The sequence below is a fragment of the Galendromus occidentalis genome, unplaced genomic scaffold (assembly GCF_000255335.2).
Source record: "Galendromus occidentalis unplaced genomic scaffold, Mocc_1.1 scf7180000077191, whole genome shotgun sequence".
NCBI lineage: Eukaryota > Metazoa > Arthropoda > Arachnida > Mesostigmata > Phytoseiidae > Galendromus > Galendromus occidentalis.
This window is the reverse complement of record NW_003805179.1, coordinates 811,945-832,944: the sequence shown is the minus strand read 5'-3', so window position 1 is coordinate 832,944 and position 21,000 is coordinate 811,945. Positions and strand designations below refer to the sequence as shown.

Here is a 21,000-nt window from a genome sequence, read left to right as displayed (position 1 = left end):
AGTGGTCGCTCTCGGTGATATGCGGTCAAGAGATGATGTTCACGGATGAAATAAGGTATTTCTCGCCTGAGGAGCGCCGAGTCAGCGATAGCCGATCGGCCTGCGTTCACCTAAGACTTGATGCTTGCATTTCACGAGACTGTGCGGACGGCTCTGGTACAAGTGAGATCAGATGAGTGTCGAGAAAATGAACTTGCTGGACCTTTGCTATGATAAAAGCAAACAGCCTCGGGCAGCTTCGAGACGTACACGCTGTTTTCTGCAAGTGGAACCGTCAAACTCCGACCTAGCGCCCGAAGTTCGGTTTGCCTGACTCGCGCAACCAGCGCGGAATTCTCGCTTCGAGAACGCGGCTAGGGTCGGGCATCAAGGATATGAAGCAAGCTCGGCAAAACATGATTATTCGACGCCGAGAGCGCGCCACTGAATTCAAGGGGATGATCAATTGCGTCAGGATCGCGATGCAGCTCCTTGTATGAACGAGGCTCTCTCGCGAGAAGAAAACTTTCAAGAGGAGAAGATTGCTGAGAGCGTGACGACGGATATTCAAAACACTCCTCCGAGGAGGGGCTGTGGGTTTTGGGGTGACCTGCGGTGGCGGAACTCCATTATAACAAAGTGACGAAATCTCAGATCCGAATCTCCGTTCTCCTTTCGCATATGGGAAGAACCGGTGGTCCCTTATCCTCTCGCGAATCGTGGGGCTCAACACAAGAATCTTCCTCGCAAGACCTACACGAAAATCGAATCTGGCCTGCTCCTAAACGCTGCGAGTAAGCGTCGCGCCGCGTTCGCATGAGTTGCGAACATTCTCTCGATCCACACATGAAACCTCCGTCCGGGATGGCACCCTTGGATACCACCGGCGGCTCGACTCAATATTATTCAAGGGGAAAAAGCACGAAGTATCTGGCGGCGAGTTTCGCCCGACACCATTGGAGGAAGTTCACGGAGCTGCGGAAAATATTTTTCTCGTATGCTCCTCAAGTATTCAGGCTGCGAATCGACTGTTCCTTGGGCGACACGTGTACAAGGAGCAGCGACGGAACACACGAAACTGATCGCGTCAATCGATTTTTTCTCTCGTCAGGGGCTGCCTTCCCATCGTTCTCAAACAGAGAATACTTCGCCCCGAATTCTAGACCGACGATTCGAAACCCCGCAGACCTCTATGCTACCAGGGAGCTCGCGAATTTCCCCTTCGACAACGTCAACGAAAAACTCGGGCATTGGCTACACGATCTTTTGCCGATCCAGCAGTTCCACCGAACCATAACTCTCCGGCTGTTAAGGGAACTAATCTTGCAACGGGCCAAAAGCGATGCGTCGGCGTCGGCTAAGCTGAGGGATGACGATCACAAAGCGATCTCCCCCTTGATATATGCATGTGGTATTTTCTAAGATGATCCGGATCACAACTATACGACGGAACAACCTTGCGACATGTGTACGTGAGCATCATAGCCTGGAACATCAGGTGAGAGAAGCGCCCGGATCAGACGCAGTCCTCCTACCTATCTGCTGATTCTCCCGTCTCGACCCGAGGAGAAACATGCAATGTAGACGTTCTTTTGTTCGAACGAGTCTCGGCTGAATATCTGGACCTGTGTGACAGTTCCGTTGTTTCAAAGGAGGCGTCGCTCTCCCAACGTATCAGAATATTCAGCAGACAATGAATAAATAATGAGATCAATATCCCTCAGTGGACCGTGTCTTCTGATTTTGCTATGGTTTGATGCAGACACTAGGGGATATTCGGCCTGATTTCATGGGAACTAGGGCAGACCTCGAAGAGGGATCTGAGAGCTCGCCTGTGTACTTCAGAGACATCGTGAGACCTGATCGGACCTTAAACACGGGGGTAGCGTAAGAGAGCTCTTTTGAGTTCACATACACCGTCCTGAGGAATCTATCCACCCACGCAAAGTGAGTGCACGGGTTTCTTGCGCTGTTTCGCGACGCAAACAATCAGTCCCAAGTTTCTTCATTCAGGTGACTGGCAATCGGAAATGGTCAATCGCTTACCCGTATTATTTTGTGCAATACTTCGGGTATGGCAGCTCTGCTGACAGAGTATGTATCTCTTTCGACATCGAGCGCTTCCACTCCGTTAGCCTGTTGTTCTCGAATTCCGGTCGCCTTATCATGGATTCCTAGAAACAGAAGCCCTCTCCGGACTTCGACAATCTCCTGAAGGACGTTGATCTGATTAAGGAGCTTACAGCGTGCATTCTCATTGCCCGCGTAGCGAGACTCACGAGCGCTGCATTATGTGGGCATTCGCGAGAATCCGTCACCTGATATCCCGAACTCGTGAATGAATATTCTCTTTGTCTAAACACAAGATAACGACGGAGAAGCTGAGCAATCAACATCCGCATGCAATCGCGAGGGATCCAGCTAGTCATGAGCGAAGTACAAGACTGCGAATGAGAGCTATTTCATTTTATTCTTAAATTATATCAAAGTGCTAATTTTTCGATGCATTCCCAATCCTTCAGCTCAGTGGACGGTCAGCACGTTCTTCATGAAGAGTAATCTTGATACGCTGACGTACCCGTTATGGAAGGATGGATGATTTTAATATGCTCTAAGCGTTTAGGAGTTCTGACGACATACCCCTCGTCAAGCGGCAATCGAATTCCTGCGCTTCAGCGTCCCATAGCCTATACTTCTGTCGTAAGGACGAATGGTTGTGATTCGTTCCTCCCTCATAGATATCGCTGTCTCTGAACGAATAGTAAATAGGTGCTCAATTTGAAATAGTTTTTGGCGGAAAGTGTCTACGCGCGTCCCCGCTTCGTATCGCTGCCTTCGTGAAGATCATTTCGTTTGACTAAGTTTTTCTTTTTCTCCTACAGATCCGTAAACCGCGAACTGGTAGTCTATTTTCCCTTCCTCCGAGCGAGAAGTGTCAGGGTTCCGGTTTAGAGATCTGAGGCTCCGCCAGTCACCTTTGTCATCGTAGACGACCGCAACGTCGCCGTGGTGGTTGTGGTCCCGTTATTATGGGTTGTCTGCTGGCAAACATTCGACGAAGTCATCTGAGGTATTGGACTACTGGCAGTTGACACGTAGTTAGGCCCACGCGAGGGACTCGTCGCACAAGAAGATCCTGAAGCAGAGAAAAAAAGCCATCATCCTCTTGCTCGGCAGGGTCGTTTGTCTTGTCCGGTGTTCACTCGCCAAGAGCGGAAACGAGAGCGTCGGAGCGAACTTTTTGACCTCTTGATATTCGTCGCCCATCTGATTGTCTGACGTTCTTTGGTCCAGGATTGAGAGAAATAGTTCAGCCTCACTTAGAACGCCGTGCATCTGCGCCTTCAGTTATCTAGTCAGTCAAGCTCCTTCCCGTCAGAGATTTGATCTTTATCAAGAAGTCGGAAATTCTCGGTGTTATTCGCGGAAATTAGTTCAACGTTAGTGTTTTATGACTCGCTCGCATTTATGTCCGTGCTGACAGTTAGTGTGAGACAAAATAGCACCTTCACCAGCGACAGGGAAAGCTCCAGCCTACGGAATTAGTTGGATTGCCTCGGCATACGACAAGCAAGAATGGTGGGCGAGCCCATCCATCTCTGGCGGTGCACTCGACCGCTCGCCCGCTCGAGCGTCTGATTGCGGCGTCTGATCGTGCGCCCGCGAGTCCAGTTTCAGGATTGCGCGCTCAGGAAGCCGATCACGTTCGGAAACGATAGTTGGCAGGGTATCAGATAATGGACAATTCGGCGCCGAAAGAATTTTCGGTGTCATCGTCGCAGCCGAGAGAAAAGAGGTCAGCAGAGAGCGACAGGTTAGAACAAATAAGGTGTGCAGCAACAAAAACCAACCGCTTCCGGTGTTGGGTTGCTGGTGGGGAAGATTGCACCGCAGTCAGGCTGGCTGGCACTCTCAATCAGTCAGTCAATCAATCAGTCAGCGAGACAGGGGACTGGTCGACTGGTTGGTGGCCGGACACGAGGGCTGGCTGAACGTCCTCAGAACACCGTGAAGGCTCAGATGTCACGCGTCTCTGCGGGCGGCTCTTTGAATCTAACTGTATTACCGTTTGACTTAGAGTGACCATTGCTGCTTTTCTGCGGTGAGCTGACCGGTGTATCCAGCACCCGGATCGGAACAACTCGTTCGTTCGCCGGAGGCTTCTCCGGTCTCCGAGGAGCGTCAATCACCAAGTACCTGGAACAATAATTCCAAGTCATCAACATACGACATAAAGATGAATAAATCATACGAGCTTGTCTACGAACTCCTCCTGATCCAGATCGGAAGATCAACCCTGATATACGACGTACACATAGCGATCTGTGACTGGTCAGAGGCTCGGGTGAATAAATCATCTCTTCATGTGGAAAAAATCGGCGTCGCTCCTCCGCTTAATTCGGAGCGATCGGAAACTCGGACACGTCTAACTCTCTTTTTGTATGCGGAAATTCCTTGCTTGAACTACATGAAGATTCCGATAGTACACAATTTTGTGAGCGTGTTGTGCAGCTGATAGCAAGAAGATTCGCTCGACCGAGTTTGCCCGACCGATGTTTTGAGCAGACGCTGACCGAGTTCGCTCGGGGGGTTGGAGGACCGCGGTTGTTTCAGCCTCAGCATTAGTCACCGCACCAAGAGGGGGCCAGCGGAGACACGAGCACACGGAGTGGGTACTTCGGAGTGAATCAGGAGGACACCGTCGGAGCTATTCTCCCTTGTTCGCTTGTTACTTGTTTGGAGAACGCAATGCTGAACGCGGCAGAGCTCTGACCGGTTTCATTCTGATACTCGACTTAGGTGATGCTGAGAAAACCAAATATTGAGCCCCCAACACACGCCGGCCCATTAGAGGTCTTAATGGTGTTTGGGGACGCTTCGGACCCCGACTCGATCGTCCTGATTGTGTGTACGCATGTAGAAAATGGGTGCGTCGTCTAAACAATGGCTCAGTCAGAGGGTTCCGGGTCGCGTCAGATTACACAGGAAAGAATGTTTTGCGCTGTGATCATTCCTGTTGTTCATATCGGCCACGTTCGTTCCTGGGACTGATTCCGTGAAAATTCAAGCCTTACCCGTCAGAAGTCAGTGAGCATTTGACGCTTTCCGGTTGGATGTCTTTTGGGAGCTGGATTTTCCGAGTGAACTGACGGGATATTGTGCCGATCTCGTCCGATCTATCGTCGTGTTTACCCCGAACCACTACTTTTTGGTCAATGGTTTTCACCTACGGGAATAAAAGCATCATTAACGGATGTATCAGCGATGAAGCGAGCTCAGGGCATCGATTCGCAATGAGATGATCCTAGACCTGACACGTTCGAGAATCTTCAGAAACCCAAAAGTGTTTCTTACCTCGATGTCATCTGGTCCATAGTGGCCGACGTCGAGTCTCACGGAAAACTTATCTCCTGTCAGGGATAAGTCGTTGAATGACGTCATACTGAATGGGCTGAGCCGTCCGAGAGGGCTTTGGCTTAGTAGACGTTTTCTGACGTCTTGTGAACGATTCTCGTAGAAGCGTTGGTATTCGGACCGCGCGAAATCGGCAGGTGGAGGAGAGACGCCGCCTGGAATCGGATTCAATATCCGTGAAATTCCGCTCTGATTGAGCCCAGAATTGGGAGGAACGTTCGAAAAAAGCCCCGCGAGACGGCCTGTGTTGTCAAAACTCTTGACGACAGTCATGGCAACAAAGTCTTGATTCAGACTACGAGATGTTTCCCACACCAGAGTCCCGCCAAACTGAGTGAAGTGCGCACAAAAACAAATCAGCGAATCGATGGGAACGAGCTGCCTCGAACGACATTCGCTCCAAGATCTCGGACTCATCCATCTCAAAAAAAGCATGAATTTCTCCATTACAATAAACATTATAGAGTTCCAGGCAAGTCTGGCATACGATTCCGATCGGGGAATTCAGGCTCTCTACGGCTGGAAACATCCCCCGAGCTCGGACCTTCCTCGAAGGGTGTTCAAAGAGAGACTTTCAGAAAACTAAATATCCTGAGGTACCATCGCTTAAAAATTTCTGACGAGTCTGCTTCGGAGAAGCTCGTAGGGGAAATGCATCATTTTGATGAATTCTTCAGAGGTCGTTGACACGCTCGGTGATAGAACTATACTCGATGTCGCCGAGGAACTTCCTGCCGTTCTTCCGATCACCGAAAGGGAGCTTTTAGAAAATGAGTGATTGAGCTTCGATTGATTTCTCGACCTGACAGATTGACAGCTCGATTTCTCCGAAATTGATCAAAAGCTTACTGGCTGCGCGGGGCGGGGGAGGAGGATTACGGCGGCTGAAGTGCTCGCATGACGCGCTCTCATAAGGCGATGATGATGACCTCCCCCGCGCGAAAGCAATGCGGTCGAGCTCAAAACGGAAAACACTCGCATTTCTCTGAAAGCCAGAGCCTCGCGGCGGGCTTCGACCTCGACCGTGTTCCGGAATCGAGGAACGCCCCTCCTCTCTTCCTTGAACCCCCGGAGAACCGCGTTGACGCTTTTCGACCTTTCTCACTGGAGGTGTACTTAAGCCGTATGCGTACTAATGTCACCAGAAGACGTTCTCTGTCTGATCACGGAGCTCAACGATTGCGGGTCTACCTCAGTGTCTCGGTGTCTTGCTCGAGCTGTGCTCCAGTCTCGTTGGTAAGCGAGCTCATCTGTCAGGTTGGTACTCAATGGGACTGTAGCTGCACCGTGGTACGGATGATTCCACTCGGAGACGAGGAAGGCGTGAATTAGGTCTCTTGGGAACAAGCTAGCGCTAAGGGGGATTTTTAGGAAGATCTCATCGTCTCTTCATTTGCGAGGCCAGTGGGATTCTCGTGGATTCCGACGACAATTTCGGACACAAGGAGTTCTTCTCCATGACGCACCTAGACGATTCCGTGAACTTACCGCCCAAATTCTGGAAGTTTGAGTCTAGTCTCGACCTCAGGTCGGCTGGCATTTCATGGCCGTTCCTGTACATGATAGAATTGATATACGCAGATGTCCTCTCAGCCGCAAATTTGGCCCGCCCGGAGGAGCTCTAGGTGTCCTTCAGTTATTATTTACAAGAAGCAATTTTTCTACGAGTGGCGCTCTCGCTTATTCCGCGGTTGGTGCATTGAGTGATCTGGAAAAGCAGAAAGGATGACATTAGACTTCAGCTTTAGGAGAAGTGCGGCCGCAAGTTGAATGGAAAACTGATCATCAGCCCGCGGTATTGTGACGAAATTCTCGGAGGAGGGTTGACGAAATTACGTTTCGCTCCAAAAGCAATGAGCTTCTTTCGCCTACGGGTCTACCTCGGATTGACAGAGAACCACAACGGAGACGACGATAGCGTGTCAGCGATTCTTCCAGAGCTCTCTTGAGGACATCTGATTTGAATCATTTACATGATCATCGCTCGAATCGTGTACTTCGATTGATTCGATCAAACTCTTCCATATTGATCTTTCCCTGGGTCATCCAGGTACGGGTCCGCCTCCTCATATGTCTGACAGACGCTCTTGAGCGCTCGGAATCCCCAGATTTTCGGTCGGATTCTGAAGCTGCGGCGCGGACGACAGTGACTTGCCGCGGGGAGTCTCCGAACGAAATCGGTGTCTGTTTACCGACTGCTGTGCTCAAGACAGTGTTTGCCGGAACGTACGAGCTCTGACTGGCAAGTCATCGGACGTGACATCGCATCACATTTCGCTTGATGCGACCTACCGCTGTCCAGAGTTCTCGCGCGATGCGGGTTGAACGACCATCGCCGTTTTCCCGTATCAAGGGTTGAGCGCGGCATTATTTCCCCGCGAGAGAAATATTTCTCATTAGTCATTAGTAGGTTTCCCTGACTCAGTCCATCCGACTCAGCCGATCGTCCCTACGGGAGCAGCTCCATGAACACGTCTCAGCGAAGACTCGATTATCACTCCGGCTTGGATCATGAGTCGAGCAGGCTCTCTTTTAACCTTGTGATGCTTCTAAATATTTTCTCCGGTATGCTTCTCGGAATTTCGCATCGGATGGAAATATGCCTCGGCGATTTGCTTCAGAAAGCTGCCGCGGAGCCCAAGCTGAACTCTCCGCTCGGAGAATGTTGGTTCCGACTGACCAATGGGGGAAGAGTGGGGATCGCTGAGACTGTTGCACCCCGCGATTCCGGAGACGCGATCCGTGGGAGACTCGTCTGAGCTTCCGAAAGTCATTACTGACATCATTCCAAAATTTAAGCTCCTCATATGTGCTCGCAAACAGTCGACTCGATTTAGCAATCAATCGATCAAGCGAGCACTTAGCGAAGTAAGCCCTCGACTCGGGCCTCGAGCGGTCGACTAGGCTGACACTCGCTGCCGAGTGTGACATACGAATGAATCCGATTGCTGGCCTCGCCTACGGGAATTGATGGCCATCCAATTCAATCGACTCCAGCAGTCCGGGTACCAATGACGGCGAGCTGCCAGGTGCTTGATAGCGGAAGGTCGGTGTGGTCACGACCACGATGTCGACAGCGGCGGCGACTGCAGAAGCGGTACCGTCGGCGATGACGACGACGACGTCGTTACCGTCTGACATCGTTGGCAGCAGGAAGAACAGATTCAAACACTCATAGTAAACACTACAATAGCTTCAAATACTTCCAATCACTTCGCGCAGTCGCATTGATCGTCGTGTTTCGCCCGCACCCGTTGTTTTCGCAGTCGATGGCAAACATATTCCGAATACTCATCGAGCTCGTAGCGCTGCTAACTGTTTGGATTTTATTTATCATTCAATTCGTTATTCATAGAGCTTGAGTATCGAGAAACCCTATGCTCCTCTCGCAGGACCCAGAGATCGAATCCAATTCTCCTTCGAAGGCAGATGCTCGAGCCCGGATCTGCTCAGCTCGGCGAAAATTGCGAGCGCAATTTGCATAAGTGACAGTTTCGACTGAGTCTAAAGAGTTTCGAAAACAATTTCAGAATCCATCTGATTTGTTGTCACTCAGTTTGAGTGATTCGTACCCGTGTCTTTTCCCCGAGAAAAGCACCCCTGCTCCATTGGAAGAATGGCGTCCGCGACCGTGGATATCGGAGTGATCGACCTCCCATCGATCCCCGAGCTGCCGGAATTCTATTCGAAGTACGCTCTATCCGTGCTCGCCGCGTCCACGGCGGAAGTGAGCACGTATCCCTTGGACATCGTGAAAACGCGCATGCAGATTCAGGGCGAAGACATGGCCCGTCAAGCTGGCAGCGACTCAGCGAAACCTCGAGGGTTCTTCGGTTTGGCAATGGGTGAGTTTCCTCATTTCCGAGAAAATGAAGGTTTCGATCATGATACCACATTCTTCCGCGAAAGGAGGGGTGGGGGCACAAGCGTGTTCAGCTTAATCCTTGTGCGGGAATATGAACTCAAAATCTAAGTCGGTCGATTCGACGCCCTCTTTCAGACATCGTTCGCAAGGAAGGACCGCTCCAGCTGTGGCGGGGTTTCCCACCGACCATGTACCGGCATATAATTTATACGGGCAGCCGCATGACCATCTATGAGAGCATTCGGGACGTGTACCTTGTCGATCAGGATTCGAACAAACTGTTGAAGAGTATCGGGGTAGGAGTCTTTGCGGGAGCCCTCGGTCAATTCATGGCCAGTCCCGTCGATCTCGTGAAGGTTCGGATGCAAATGGACGGACGGAGAATTCTTCAAGGACTTCCCCCGAGAGTAACGAGCACAATGCAGGCCCTCCGGGAGACCGTGAAAGAAGGCGGGGTTCGAGCCATGTGGAAAGGCGGTGCGCCGAATGTGTGTCGCGCAGCGCTGGTGAACCTCGGGGATCTTACGACCTACGACTGGGCGAAAACCAAAATCATCACCAACACCGATTTCGGTGAGAGTTACTCGACTCACGCCCTGGCTTCCGCTTGTTCTGGACTTGTTTCCGCCGTTCTGGCGACTCCGGCGGACGTCGTACGCACCAGGGTGATGAATCAGCCGACGGATGAATTCGGACGCGGAGTTCTCTACAAAGGCTCGATGGACTGTTTCGTGCAGACGGCCACCAAAGAGGGTCCCAGAGCATTGTACAAAGGGTTCCTCCCTATCTGGGGCCGCATGGCGCCTTGGTCGTTCATTTTCTGGCTCTCATACGAAGAACTCCGAAGGGTTTCGGGTCTCAAAGGCTTCTAGTCTCGTTACCGAGGATCGTACAGAAGCTTCGACTGAAGTAATGGTTCTCATGTTTATTTTGTGTTCTTAATGATAATAATTAATGTAGCTTAGCATTTAGTGGGCAAAACGAGATGCACATTCCGCTCTCGGCTTGATTCCGGAAAATCGTTACCGTTAAATTATTACTTCACTGCAAACGGAAACAATCTCCAATCGGTGAGCAATACACTCCCGCCAAATAGTCACGGCCGCAGTCCATATCGTAAGCGTTCGATGTCGTGTCGTACTGTCGTGCTCGTCGTTGTTTGGCTGTGAGGAGCACTCTTGTGTGAAGTTATAAACGTTGTGTGGAGTTCGTTGCGCTCGTCTTGGACGCGCCGAGTAAGTTTCCAATAAACGAGGTGTTTCCATCATGAACGTAGCGTGAATTCTATTGGTCGCTTCGAGTGTTTGGGTGGTGATCGCTAGGGAATCAGAGTCAGGGCCTCTGGCCAGCAACGGAAGAGCAACTCAAGCGATTCATTCAGACGAACCTTCCGCTTGCTCACTCGCCTGTCTGTCTGTCGGTCTATGCATCCATCTATCGTTCGGTCAATTCGTAACGTTCGTCCGACCCCGCCGCGTCTTTTCCGCGTGAAGCCTTTTCATGTGTTCGGCCGAACATTGTCTCTCAATACGAATGATCCCCAGAGTTTTTCCGTCCGTGGCCCTTCGAGACAGCTGCTCCTCACTCCCGATATCGCAGGTCCTGATGCTCGTTTTGAAGATCCTTCGAGAATGGAGTCTTAGCCGCAATTAAACGAAATCTTCCAGTCAAGCTCACGCAGAAGAATCACTGATTTTCCCACGTTTGTGTGGAGGCGTTCATCTAGTCATCTATTCACTCAAGTCAATGAGATTAAAAAAGACCGCAGAGTGAGCAAGCTGTCTGAGAGATGAGAAGAAATTAGGGTGGCCACTCGAGCGATAAGAATATCCCTTGGCATGACGAAGGGGAACTTATGTCGTAATTGCCTCGGAGCGTCTCCCACGCCGGGACGGACGACAAGAGCAAGATAACATTGCGAAGAGAAATAAAGATCATTCGGAGTGTCGGGGAAGTATACGGAACGGAAAACAAAGAGGGAAGATGATTCGCACGCTTGAATAATAAGCAGCTGATTCAGGTGGATATCCTGAGGCGTCGGAGGGAGTCCATCTGCGGCACCATCGGACGGTACAAAGTTTGCGTCATAAAAAGATGTAAACCATAACTGGTTCTCAGCTTTAGATTCCTAAGTCTAGGTCGCCACACACTCGTAAAGATAAATGGCATTGCTAAGGGAAGCTTGAGCGAGTCCCAAAACGGAGCAGACAATATTCGTCCATCCGCAGTGAGCAGCCGCGGGCATGTACGCGATTCTCTTGTTGATCCTCGTGCCTTTGATCTTTGAATGGATCCGACGTCGGCGGGAACACTTCAAGTACTTCGTCAAGCTAGGAGTGCCCGGACCCAAGCCGAATCTCATATTCGGAAACCTGTGGCCGATTTATACTAAGGTAGCTCCAGGCTAGGTAGCGATGATGAACAATGATTATTATTAATACATGGAGACCGAGGATCCGGAGATTTTGAACTGAGAAAAGGAATTCAACGCTGCGCCCCGCTTCGACCATTTTCCAGCTGCATGTGCACGCTTTGCGAGAATGGCACGAGGAATTCGGACCGATCATAGGAGTGTTTTTTGGATGGAGACCCGTCCTATGCGTCGCGGACACCGAGCTCCTCCGGAGTATCGAAGTGAAAGACTTCACGAACTATATGGATCGCCTGGTGGGTTAGCCTGAGAAAAATTATAATCCCCGATTGCTCCCGTCGGCACACGGATGAGAGAAGTTCATGGCACGATGCAAAAGTGAGATGACAAATAATAATTGATTCCTCTTTGGCTCTGATTTCAGGAAATCTGGGGGCATTCAGGTAACCTGAATTCCATAATCACACTGACAGGCCAGCGATGGAAGTCCTCGCGACAATCCATAACACCTTCGTTCACGAGCACTAAACTGAAATCGGTGAATACGCAGGAAGCGAGCTCAAAACTTCATTCCCTCCGCGAGAACCCGCGCCAGAATCTGCTTCCCGGATGCCCCGGCGAGATCGCCCATGTCGTGGGCTCTTCAGGAACAGTGATGTGACCGTGATAATTTTCCTCTCCAGCTTCACGAGCCGATGTCGGAAATAATCGACGAATTCATCGTTACGCTCGAGAAGAGTTGTCGAGACAACAGGGAAGTCGAGTTTTACGAGCTGGCTCAAGCTCTCACATTGGACGTCATCAGTCGCACGGCTCTCGGCGCGAATTATGGCTTGCAGAAAAATCTCCGACACCCAATGCTTTCCCGAGCAAGAGCGTTTTTCGACATTAAACTCGACCCGCTCTTCCTTCTTACAAGTATGTCAGAGAGGCGCGTTGAATTTCTGCCTGCAAGCCTGGAACGAGCGAAATCTGTACCAGAAATCCTCGGTATATTTCCGCATACCCTTAGAAAACAATGATTTCCGAATTACAGTGGCAGTGCCATCGACATTTGGCCTGACAGTGTTTCTCAAGAATCTGCAGTTCCGGTGGCTGAACCGCAAGGAGCATTTCGCCAACCCTCGCGTTCTGCTGACGGAACAGACTCGCAAAGTTGTTCAAGCCCGTAGAAACGATACCACCGTGAGTTGCAGAGTTCTGATTCATCGTTTGGACGATAACTAGTTGAACGCTCTCCGAAATATACTGAATCTCAGACGCGGAGGAAGGATCTGCTCCAATTATTGATGGAAGCCAATGCGCATTCGGGCGCCGGGAATGTATCCGCCGAGGAGCTCACTGCGGGCGACCAAGCCGACGCCTTCGAGGAAGAGAAGCAATCCAGCCGGAAATCCAAAAGGGAAAATCAGCAGGAGAGGGGCTTATCCGACGAAGAGGTTGTCCAAAACGCGTGGATCGTCATGCTAGCCGGGTACTTTACGCCCGAATGAGGCGCGAATTCATAGAATCCTCAGTACGATTTTTGATTGCACGATTCACGAATTATGTCTTTTTCGAATCCGAGGTACGAGACTACGAGTGGAACCTTGGCTTTCCTAGCGAGCATCATGATGGAGTTCCCGAATATACAAGAAAAATTGCGCGAAGAGCTACTCACTCATATAAAGGATGAGAAAGAGCTAGGGGATTTCACAAAGCTGCAAAGGCTCCACTACATGGAAGCTGCCATCATGGAAACCCTGCGAATGTTCCCACCGGTCATCACGTGAGTCTATTAGAACATGCCGTATGGCGCGCCTTTCCGTGCGATATATCTGAACGATACTGGCGAGGGGACAAAAATGTATTTTTTGTTCGTCTGACAATGAGTGAGAGTCTGATCGCGGATTCATCATACAAAGATCCCTTAGATCGGTAAACATCGCGTATATCATCCTCCCCGTTGACCATGGTTGCAGATTTCTGACTCGAGTCGCCGCGGAGGAGCACCAGTATAAAAATTTAGTAATACCGAAAGGCCAGGTCTGTTTGGTCTCCATACCGGGATTGCACTGGAGTGCACAGTACTGGGCGGATCCAAATGACTTCAAACCAGAACGGTGGGCTCCCGGGATTCCCGGTTCCTCTCTGAGGACAGAGAGATCTCGAGAACATGTTCACTTCGCGCTCCTTTCGAAACCTTGAGAGACGAAGTCTTCCCCCTTCACTATGGACTTCTCGATTCGGACTCTACAGAGATATGAATCACCTTGACTTCAGATTCCTGCCTGAGAATAGAGCGCACATAGACATGTTGGCTTGGCAACCATTCGGTGCTGGTCCCAGGAATTGTGTAGGAATAAGATTCGCTCAGATGGAGATCAAGATCGCCCTCGCAAAACTTCTATGGAGCTACAGAGTGGTGAAGACACCTCGGACACCGAAGGTGAGATGGTTAAATTCATCGAGGCCTTGCACTCGCCTCGCTGTATCATGGTTGCCTATTGTGACGATGTTCGACCCTGCACTGTGAGCTTGCATGTCGTTCTCTTTCCAGTATCCACCGAGACGCGGGCAGTTCATGGGCCTCCTCCGGATGGTGGAACCTCTCTACTGCAAATTCGAGCGAGTCCGATGACCATCCTCGCTGGAGGATGTACACCTCGCGCTCCTTGCACGAAAAATGAGATATTGGCTCGATAGAATCTAGTGGAATGTGGAAAACATATTTGATTGGTGGGAGCGAAATTCCAACAGCAACATACAGCCTTCCAGAGACAGGTGTTCAGAAGCGAGGCTGGTGCGGTATTCTCGACGATTAGTATGCTACGGCTGCTCCAGGCAGCAGTGTGAGCATTTTCTGTCGCTGTTTCTCTCCCGAAGAAAATCCGGATTTTCGCGAGAAAACCTCCGCTATTGTCTGTTCGGTCCGAGCGAATACATGGAATACATAATACATTCAGTAAGTCCGGGAAGTCAAATCGAATTTGGTCCCAGTCGCTCAAACGGTCATAAGTCATCGACGTTCAGCTGCTCATTTCAATATCAGCGAGCAAGGCTGCGCTGGGGCAACAAAGAGCTCTGAGAAATGATTCGAAAGCTTTTTGTCGGAAAAAAAATTCCGGCTCCCCGGAGTCTAGGCTGTTCAGATTGATTGCACGGATGGAATTCATTCGCAGTCTGCTCGAAAACAGCAATCGCGTTCTTGAGATCTCCTGCCTGCCCAGCTTCTCGCAGGAAATTAGAGGTCGACTCATACGTCGACACCGGTCGCAAATCCATAACTCGAGGAATTCCATGCGGGCCTCGCATAGCATACCGAGATGCCTCTCTCACCGAACATCCGACATCGCATCAGCTGATCCTCCTAAATATCTTGTTGCACTCGAGCCGCGTCTTCATAGAATCGGTGGACGATCATTATCGAGCACCTGTAGAGGGAAGTTTTGGATAGCGGTCACCTGACCAGAGACTGGCAGAGCTCACCGGAGCGCGTTCGTACGCAACATGTCAACAGCTCGGATAGCCGATCGACGCGAGTAGGTACACAACGCAGATTGATTATAGCATTGGATTATGCCCAAAACAAGCAGAAACGCCGGCGCCGACAGCGCATCGGATGACATTCTTGGCGAGAACAGCTGCGGTTAATGCCACAACAAGGCCGTTTAAAGAACATTGTTCTCGACTAATCGGATTTATCGGATGTCTCAATGATGTTCGATAAAGGTCAGTAATTATCATTGTCACTGAGAAGCTGATTCTGGCATGGCATCCGATGTCATCTTCATCGTCGTATCGCAAGGCTGGAAGCAATGCATAAGTGTGCTGACGTGCATCAGAGACTTGTGCATACGTACCTAGTTTCGCGACGTTCGGGAATTGGCGAGATTTCGCCGCAAATGGGGACTTCATTTCCCGCCTCGCGCCGTTTAGTGCTGGAGGAGCGAGAATTAAGCCATGCTCCCCAAATATGATCTCTCGGACTGCGCGTCGATGCATACCGCATCGATAGCCCTCAATTAGCCTGGTGCTCAAATGCTGGGCGGTATGGAGCTGCTCCGAGCTCTCAATGCCGTCGCGACGTTCAAAGGTCTCGATCTACCAGCCGAAGGTGTGAACGTGATATTTATCTACGACGATTGGATTAATTGATTCTCAGAACAACCCTCGACCACAATGGGGGAGGGAAGCGACTGTTATTATTTACATTGTCCATCTCCTCGACGAATGGTTTGAGATCGCGATGTCTGACTCACGGCATCATCGAAACACAATGAGCGTCAATGGCGTCAGTAAAGAGAGACACACTCCCAAGTTCAAAACTGACGTAAATGCTAGGTGTGGCTTCTGGTTGGTTGGCTGGTCGGTCGCCGCCGCCGCCGTCGTCGCCTTAGCCGCATTAGAACGCTTTTGAGATTTGTGGGATATACCATTAGCCGGGGACCAGGTCGCCCGGCCGGCCGGGCCGACGACCAGCGACTTCATTGTGCGGCGGGATAGAGCCACGCAATTATTTCTGAAAGTTTGTCTCAGGCGAACTTTTTGACGTTCCTTTTTCCCAGACCGGCTGGAGGAGCTTGTTCATCTGTACGAGGGAAACGGCTGGTCTCGAAGAAAAAAAAGAAGAAGAAGAAAAACTTTGTACGGAATCGTATGCATTGTAGGTGGCGGTGAAAGCTGCAATCAATGGAGAACCATCGATCTTCGCTGGTTCGAAGCGCGAGTCGGGCAAAACTTCAACTCTCGATGCTCGATCGCTGCCAAAATCATGAAGCACAGGCGGACGCGAATGACTGATGCGACTTGTTGAACGCGTGCGGCGGATTCCGCGTACACTCATAAGAGGTGCTATTCATTAAACACATGTTCGAGCGATCAGCTCGTTTCCAGCCCATGGGTCCTCGCACAACGAGCGGATTTCGTTCCGATCCGTTACGAATTGATTTAATCTCTGTCTCGTTGGATGAATAGCGAATTATTCCGCGGTGGCGTGAAATTGCCATCGTCCAATAGCGTCGCCAGGCGATTCTCAAAATTACGACTGACTTTCCTCGTCCATCCGAGCGTCCAAGTTTTACGCGTGCACGATACAAAGCGCGTCGGTCGGCACTCGGATCGCTTTTGGACTTTTGGGGCTAGTAATCCACGTGCATAAATCAATCTGTACCCACGTCCGCGGCACGCTCATCAATCGATGTTAATGAAACGCCACTCGAACTGGAAATGACGAGCGATGCCGTGATTTTTGAGAAGGGAAGTACTCGCTCGGTATTCGCTCTAACCTTGGACGATTACGTCACCCTATCTCCCACGGAATGCTCTCCGAGCCTGCTCCGGCGGAAAGGATCTTCGGCGTCCGCCGGACCTTTTCAGTAGCGAGGTCAGAAGTGAATTCCGCGGGATACTGTTTAATGCGACGCATCTTCTTCGAAACGAGCCATGCCTCTCGAGAATATCTTGTCCTATGAAATATCAAAACGAGTCGAATACCAGAAGATTCCGAAGAAGATCGATGGCGCTCGAAAGAATCTTCCAGTGAATATTTCCTGTCAAGTCATTCTTCCGATCTCAGTCGGGTGCTCCCGGAGCGCACTCCCCGCTCAAGTCAGAATAATTCAACTCGTCAATTAGAATAATTGCAGAATTATTGTCTGCGAGTGAATGCCACCCACAAGGGGCGGAATATACATGATCGCATGGATGTTATACTGGCTTGGTACTCCAGCGACAGGGGCTTCCAATACCGTCACTCAATCGCTAGGGTGGTCTCGATGGAAAGTCTGCCAAAAAATTCAGGGAAATGCCAAAATTCCCGAAAAATAATTTCAGAATCGGCTGCAGTGATTGTGATTGGTCGTTTAATTAGACGAAGATTTCTACCATTCTCGGAGATTATTCCGAATTCTGAGAGTAGAATCTCCTTATTCCGGGGATTGAGAATTGAGACATCAGATTGGATTTTGATCAGCGAATCAAGATTGCAATCCGTGAATCGACGAGTCGGCCGGCCGGCCAGCCAGCCAGCCGGCCAGCCCGCGAGCGAGCTTCCGAAAGTGAAAGCCTCGATACAGGGATTCTGTGCTGGACGGGAGGCGGGCAGCTCACGTCAACGTGACTGGAGCATTTTCCATAAACGCATCAGAGGAACTCATCATCATCATCACGCCCGACAGGCTGTTGTTACCTCCGCTGATAGCAATACCCAGATTGCGTTCAGTCCGCGACGGCATCCACCGCAAACGAACAGGCTGACGCCTGTTGTGATGCTTCGCCTACTGACAAGGCCTCGTTTCCTTTGTGCTTCGTATATGGCTCCCCAGGCAGGTAGCAAGCGAGCGAGCGTTCTGCTGTAACGGGTCAGGTTCAACTGATCGCCGATTCAGCCGTTCGTCCATCAATCTATCTGTCCGTTCATGAAGTCAGATGGATTCCGCAAAAACGGTCATGTACCGTGAACCGGCCGGGATTCGAGCTCCGGAGACTGTGTTTCTTCTTCACGCGAAGGAAAATCGTTCCAGACCGAGTGGACATGGAATAGCGGCCGCAGGCGCAGAAATTCTCTGGGAAATTTTGTCAGGATTGTCGTTCGCGTCCGGAGTACATTGTTACACTAGCTCGAAATTTTCTCTTCGCGATCGATTATCCCCTTGTGATTCACTCGATATTCGTAGATGGATGAATAAAGATTCGATCAGAGAGTCACCTCGACGGACGGAGAGGCTGGTCGACTCGACCGGGGCATGAAGCCACAGCGGCTGAACGTCCCAGTGAACATTGTGGTTTTAGTATTTCGGTCACCCTAATCGTGGGATCGGTGCCCGGCCCGTTACATGAATAATTTCAAAACCCGTTCGTGGAACAGAGAGGTTGGAGCAGAAAAATCTATTTCCGCATCTTTCCTTCATTGTCTCACAACTTAGGTATGTATTGCCGAAGACAAAAGCGCGTGGGCGGTTTGTGGACGTCGTTTTCTCCATGACCGACCTGCTTTCGGCTTGTTTAACTGTACCTGCCGACTAGCGCCGGTCGAGCGACTGGCCGCTCGTCCGACAGGAGGCGACGAGGGATGAAGCTGGCTCCAGCCTTACATGGCAGCTTTCGTTTCAAGCTGATTCGACAATTTGTCACTCGAGTCGTCTTCATTCGATCATGTCAGAACCTACGGCAGGCAAGTTGGAGACAGAAATCGACCGCTGCTGGCTGACGACGCAGTTATTGGGACTCGATCTCTGAGATTGGGAGCACCTGAGAGGTTTCTAGCGCTCAACCCGTCGAGGGCTCATTTTTAAGTGAATCTCTGGTTTTTCGAAAGCTCCGAGAAACCCTAGTGACTCTGCGCGAAGCGAGCCGTTGTTTCGAAATCTGCGAGCTCCCTCCGCTCTTAATGTTCATGGCAGTCCATCGTGGATTCTGCCTCAGTCGGTCGACGGAGCACCTACAACCTACGGACGACAGGATAGCCTGGCCGCATATTGTCGGAACTCCTCTACTCAAGGCCGACTACGCGCTGGCACACTCACATAGGAGACGGCGGTTCAGCTCACGGACTGCAAGCGCTTGCGATTCTCGAGCGGCAACTCTGAGCGCCATTCGGAGTTGTCGTAGTTCTCTCGGATGCGACGCTCCGATGAACGGGAAAATATCCAATGCCGAGCGATGCCGCTCCTGTGGAATTCTGCATCCTTTCGACATCCTCAGAATTCAGCTGATTCGACTCAAGCAATGAGCCCTCTCTGGCACCTTCGATGTGATAGCAGATGAATGTCGATCGGGAAGCGTCTCCCGACTCCTCGGATATGTACAAGTCTCGGAACATGAATACCTCCCGAGCCATCTGAGTGAAAGTTGATTCCAAGCAGTTCAAGAAGGTAGAAAGACTCGAATGACCATCAGCTCTCGGCCGATTCCCTTCATGTCGCCGGAATTCGCGAAGAATCCGACGACCACAGAGGGTTTCCCCAGAATCTCGTCTTACCCCCGCTACTCCCTGTCGGACTATTCCGGAATTCTCCAGCAAATAATTCCTAAAGTTTGCATGACCAGTCTGCGTAGTTGGAAACGTCACTCACTCGATGGGGACTCCCAGTCGCGATGTCAACTCCCGTCGCGGTATCCGTTATCCCACAGCACAATCAGTCGAGACTTCCGGCCGTTGCTACTCCGGAAACTTGAGCGAATTTCGTGGAAAGTATGTGCAATTTCCAAAGCAGTGTTTTGTCGCTCCAAATGGACGCCATTCTGTCAGAAGCCACGAGTCTCCCTGTGGCAAGAGAAGGAGAGAGGGCGCTGCTGCGGCAAGGGACCGAGGAGAAGGGATAGCTTCGCAAATGACCGTCAAGCGACTCATTGCCATTGTCGAGCACCTAATCCGGCTGCACGCGCGTGATACTGACTCAGATGCGTCGACCGCATGCAGGTGCGATCCAGGGGTCGAGGCATGAGAATAGAAGATACGGGGGAGCCTGAATTTCCCCCTTCGGATATTCTAACCGATCGTCTTCAGAGCACTTGGAATTTCCAACCGTGACGATCCTTTTAACTGCGATTCCAGATTGACCGATTCCACGGGGAGAGGCCGCTCAACTCAGAACTTGCTCGATGTTTTGGGTGGATATCTCTCGCTATGGTACGAGAAGTTTCCCCGCGAGATGAGCCCTCTAATCCCCGGAAACTTTATCTTCGGCATGATCAATAACAAACAACTTCCCTGTTAGTTTGACATTCATTTCTACTCCGAAGCGGAGCGGGCTATGAAGCACGCCACGAAGATTCTCGGAACTTCAATGGAATCCGGGCTGGCTGAACGTGTCAGCTATCAGAGTGACTTCTGCTTCCTACTGTGGAATCGCGCTGCCCAAGACTGGGACCCCCCGAAACGTCCGCATTCAAGCTCATGGTCTGTCCCCTCCGTACTCACGTTCCCGGAGAGGCAAGAGCAAGATCATATCTCTACAGGACTTCGTATCTGCTGGCGGTAGACCCCGGGGAGGGCCTCGCTCCCAGTGGATCTCGGTTACTCCCGTATACAAGAAGGAATCAGATATCAATCCCCCTCAGAGCACCGACCTTCTTCTCGGTCTCCTGGCAGGCAACGAGGATTCCTTCTATCCGGGACAGACGTCTAGCTCAAGTCAGATATTAATGAGGCGCTCTTCTGAACTCCTAGAATCGTCCCCATCAATCACAGAGACCGTATCTTCCCGAAGAAGCGACTCATCACAACAAAGATCTCCTTGAGCGAGGATCTTTTTTCGCTTGAGCTTCGTCTTCATCCGATCTATAGTCGTGGCCGATGATAAGTGGCTCCAGCGCTGGCTTCGAACAATTAGAAATGTAAACCGACTAGCGCTTCTCTCTCACCTCCGCCAGGAAACTTGTGCGGCCC

General features: G+C 50.9%; 3 protein-coding genes across 3 annotated transcripts; 2 read left to right on the top strand and 1 right to left on the bottom strand.

The window, feature by feature from the left end:
• Positions 1-2,442: 2,442 nt before the first annotated feature.
• LOC100905670 (heat shock protein 67B1) lies at positions 2,443-19,855 on the bottom strand. Its single transcript, XM_003741719.2, has 6 exons — positions 19,685-19,855; positions 6,883-7,102; positions 5,335-5,549; positions 5,055-5,206; positions 4,046-4,176; positions 2,443-3,115 (listed from the first exon to the last, which is right to left on the bottom strand). The coding sequence occupies exons 2-6, from the start codon at positions 6,953-6,955 to the stop codon at positions 2,928-2,930; spliced, it is 759 nt and encodes a 252-aa protein (XP_003741767.2). The 5' UTR covers positions 6,956-7,102; positions 19,685-19,855; the 3' UTR covers positions 2,443-2,927.
• On the top strand, positions 6,544-10,245 carry LOC100905525 (mitochondrial uncoupling protein 4). Its single transcript, XM_003741718.2, has 3 exons — positions 6,544-6,651; positions 8,925-9,239; positions 9,395-10,245. The coding sequence occupies exons 2-3, from the start codon at positions 9,011-9,013 to the stop codon at positions 10,129-10,131; spliced, it is 966 nt and encodes a 321-aa protein (XP_003741766.1). The 5' UTR covers positions 6,544-6,651; positions 8,925-9,010; the 3' UTR covers positions 10,132-10,245.
• LOC100905379 (cytochrome P450 3A24) lies at positions 11,503-14,250 on the top strand. The gene is made up of 10 exons (XM_003741717.1): positions 11,503-11,652; positions 11,777-11,926; positions 12,055-12,168; positions 12,314-12,548; positions 12,667-12,815; positions 12,890-13,104; positions 13,198-13,398; positions 13,592-13,732; positions 13,893-14,058; positions 14,170-14,250. Exons 1-10 carry the CDS (start codon positions 11,503-11,505, stop codon positions 14,248-14,250), a joined length of 1,602 nt encoding a protein of 533 aa, XP_003741765.1.
• Positions 19,856-21,000: the final 1,145 nt, after the last annotated feature.